Here is a 2,500-nt window from a genome sequence, read left to right as displayed (position 1 = left end):
CCGTGAAATCCGTCTTTCCCGTCTTCCAGTTTAGGATTAATTCAAGGGCGGACACTTGCAGTGTCACTGATTTTCGGGATGTAATACATCATGCAAAGTGCATACTTATTTGAGAAGGAAAAAGACGGATTTCACGGATTTGACGGGGATATGAATATTTAATTCTTTTTACTTCTCCTTACAACTGTAAGTATAATATATAGTATGTATTATAATAAGAAAAGTGATAGTACTTACAGTAGTAAAGAGAAGTAGACTGTTTAAATATTCATATCCCCGTGAAATCCGTCTTTCCCGTCTTCCAGTTTAGGATTAATTCAAGGGCGGACACTTGCAGTGTCACTGATTTTCGGGATGTAATACATCATGCAAAGTGCATACTTATTTGAGAAGGAAAAGACGGATTTCACGGATTTGACGGGGATATGAATATTTAATTCTTTTTACTTCTCCTTACAACTGTAAGTATAATATATAGTATGTATTATAACAATAGTGATAGTACTTACAGCAGTAAAGATAAGCAGAATGTTTAAATATTCATATCCTCGTGAAATCGGTCTGATATCACGGATTTCCCGGACATACTATGAATATTGCATCACATAACTTCTCTCTTCGGCTTTAAGTAGATCATTCACAATCTACTTGCAGTTTTGTCTTGTTTTGTAGAGATTATATGATGTGATATCGATTTTGTCTTCGGAAAATTCTCGATTCCCGGCCATTTCGGTACGTGACACTTGATTATTATCGCAGAAGGGGTCGGAAAAGGCGGATATTACGGATTTCCCGGATATGCTATGAATATTGCATCACATAACTTCTCTCTTCGGCTGTAAGTAGATCATTCACAATCTACTTGCAGTTTTGTTTTGTTTTACAGAGCTTATATGATGTGATGATATCGATTTTGTTTTCGGAAAGTTCTCGAGTCCCGGCCATTTCGGTCCCGGTCGGGAAACTCTTCGGCCAGGTCGTACCTCATGAATATTTCAATGCAAGATGAGCCAAGGGAGCTGGCCGAAAGGTTTTCGGGAAGGTAAGGATTGGCCGGATCTTACGGCTATTCGTCTCGCTCTATCGTCCCACGTGACACTTGATTATTATCTCAGATGGGTCGGAAAAGGCGGATATCATGGATTTCCCGGAGATACTATGATTATTGCATCACATAACTTCTCTCTTCGGCTGTAAGTAGATCATTCACAATCTACTTGCAGTTTTGCCTTGTTTTGCAGAGGTTATATGATGTGATATCGATTTTGTCTTCGGAAAATTCTCGATTCCCGGCCATTTCGGTACGTGACACTTGGTTAATATCGCAGAAGGGGTCGGAAAAGGCGAATATTATGGATTTCCCGGATATGCTATGAATATTGCATCACATAACTTCTCTCTTCGGCTGTAAGTAGATCATTCATAATCTACTTGCAGTTTTGTTTTGTTTTACAGAGTTTATATGATGTGATGATATCGATTTTGTTTTCGGAAAGTTCTCGAGTCCCGGCCATTTCGGTCGGAAAACTCCTCGGCCAGGTCGTACTTCATGAATATTTCAATGCAAAGTGAGCTGAGGGAGCCGACCGAGAGGTATTCGGTTCGGGTTCGGGTTAGCCGGATCTTATGGCTCTTCGTACAGCTCTTTCGCCTGACATGCCATTTGAATGTTATTTGAAATCAGCCGGAATAGCCGGATTTCCCGGAGATGCTATGAATATTACATCACATAACATCTCTCCTCAACTGTAAGTGGCTTCACACAGGTCTACTTGCATTTTTGTTTTTGTTTCGTTTTGTTTTGCTTTGTTTGCTAGGGTTATATGTTGTGATTTCGACCGCGTCTCCGGAAAATCCTCGAGTCTCGGCAATTTCGGCCCCTTCCAGAAACTTTGCGGCCAGCACTCTCGTCTCACATTTCACATGCATATTGATGATAAATAGTCTGGTCAAAAGGTCTTTGAAAGGGAACGGAAAATACCGGATCTCAATATCATACTACAGAACCTCCTTTAACTGCAAGTTTACTACATGCATTAAACCCTAAATCGATGACCAGTTTATTCGTCTTCGATTCTCGTCTAGCTCTGTCACTGGAAGGTGCTCCATCGATAACTTCTTGAGAGAGCCCGGAAACGACGGATTATTTGGCTGTTCCGAAATTGTGTTTACATTATTGTATTGTATCGTTTTTCTCTTTCGCCCAAAATGATGCAGATATGTCCAGAAATGCCTCTAATTAGATGCACGCCGTTTTAATAAGCGTCGAATGATGGCCACTTGAAGTAAGGCCTATTTTGTTCTTTTTCGCGTTCTTTTTTTTTTGGTTTGTTTGTTCGATTCTCCGGTTAATGTGAGTGTCTGTTTTGTTTTTGTTTTCGGTCACCGCGCATTTCCCTGGGGTATTTGGATGCCGCCGAGTAAGGTGCATCCGCGACAAATTTCACGTGACGATGCAGTATTGTGAGTGCGAAATGCGTGTGCAACGTGAGGTACAACT

General features: G+C 40.8%; 1 protein-coding gene across 6 annotated transcripts in view; it reads left to right on the top strand.

Moving 5' to 3' along the window:
* LOC138024519 (uncharacterized) overlaps nt 1–2,500 on the top strand; it is a 41,917-nt gene that overhangs the window by 37,909 nt on the left and 1,508 nt on the right. Inside the window, exon 1 of one of the 6 annotated variants that reach the window (XM_068871735.1) lies at nt 907–1,042. The exons of 2 other annotated variants lie outside the window; for them this stretch is intronic. In XM_068871735.1, coding sequence (XP_068727836.1) covers nt 1,006–1,042 — 37 coding nt within the window. In that variant the 5' untranslated portion in view covers nt 907–1,005. Of the gene's footprint in view, nt 1–906; nt 1,043–1,122; nt 1,194–1,220; nt 1,749–2,088 lie in introns of those variants that run through there. 3 more of the 6 variants (XR_011127030.1, XR_011127029.1, XR_011127028.1) reach the window with 3 other exon arrangements.

This window comes from Montipora capricornis, chromosome 11, assembly GCF_036669925.1.
Source record: "Montipora capricornis isolate CH-2021 chromosome 11, ASM3666992v2, whole genome shotgun sequence".
NCBI classification, from domain to species: Eukaryota; Metazoa; Cnidaria; class Anthozoa; order Scleractinia; family Acroporidae; genus Montipora; species Montipora capricornis.
Note: the sequence above shows the minus strand (reverse complement) of the source record. Positions and strands in the feature narration are given on the sequence as shown.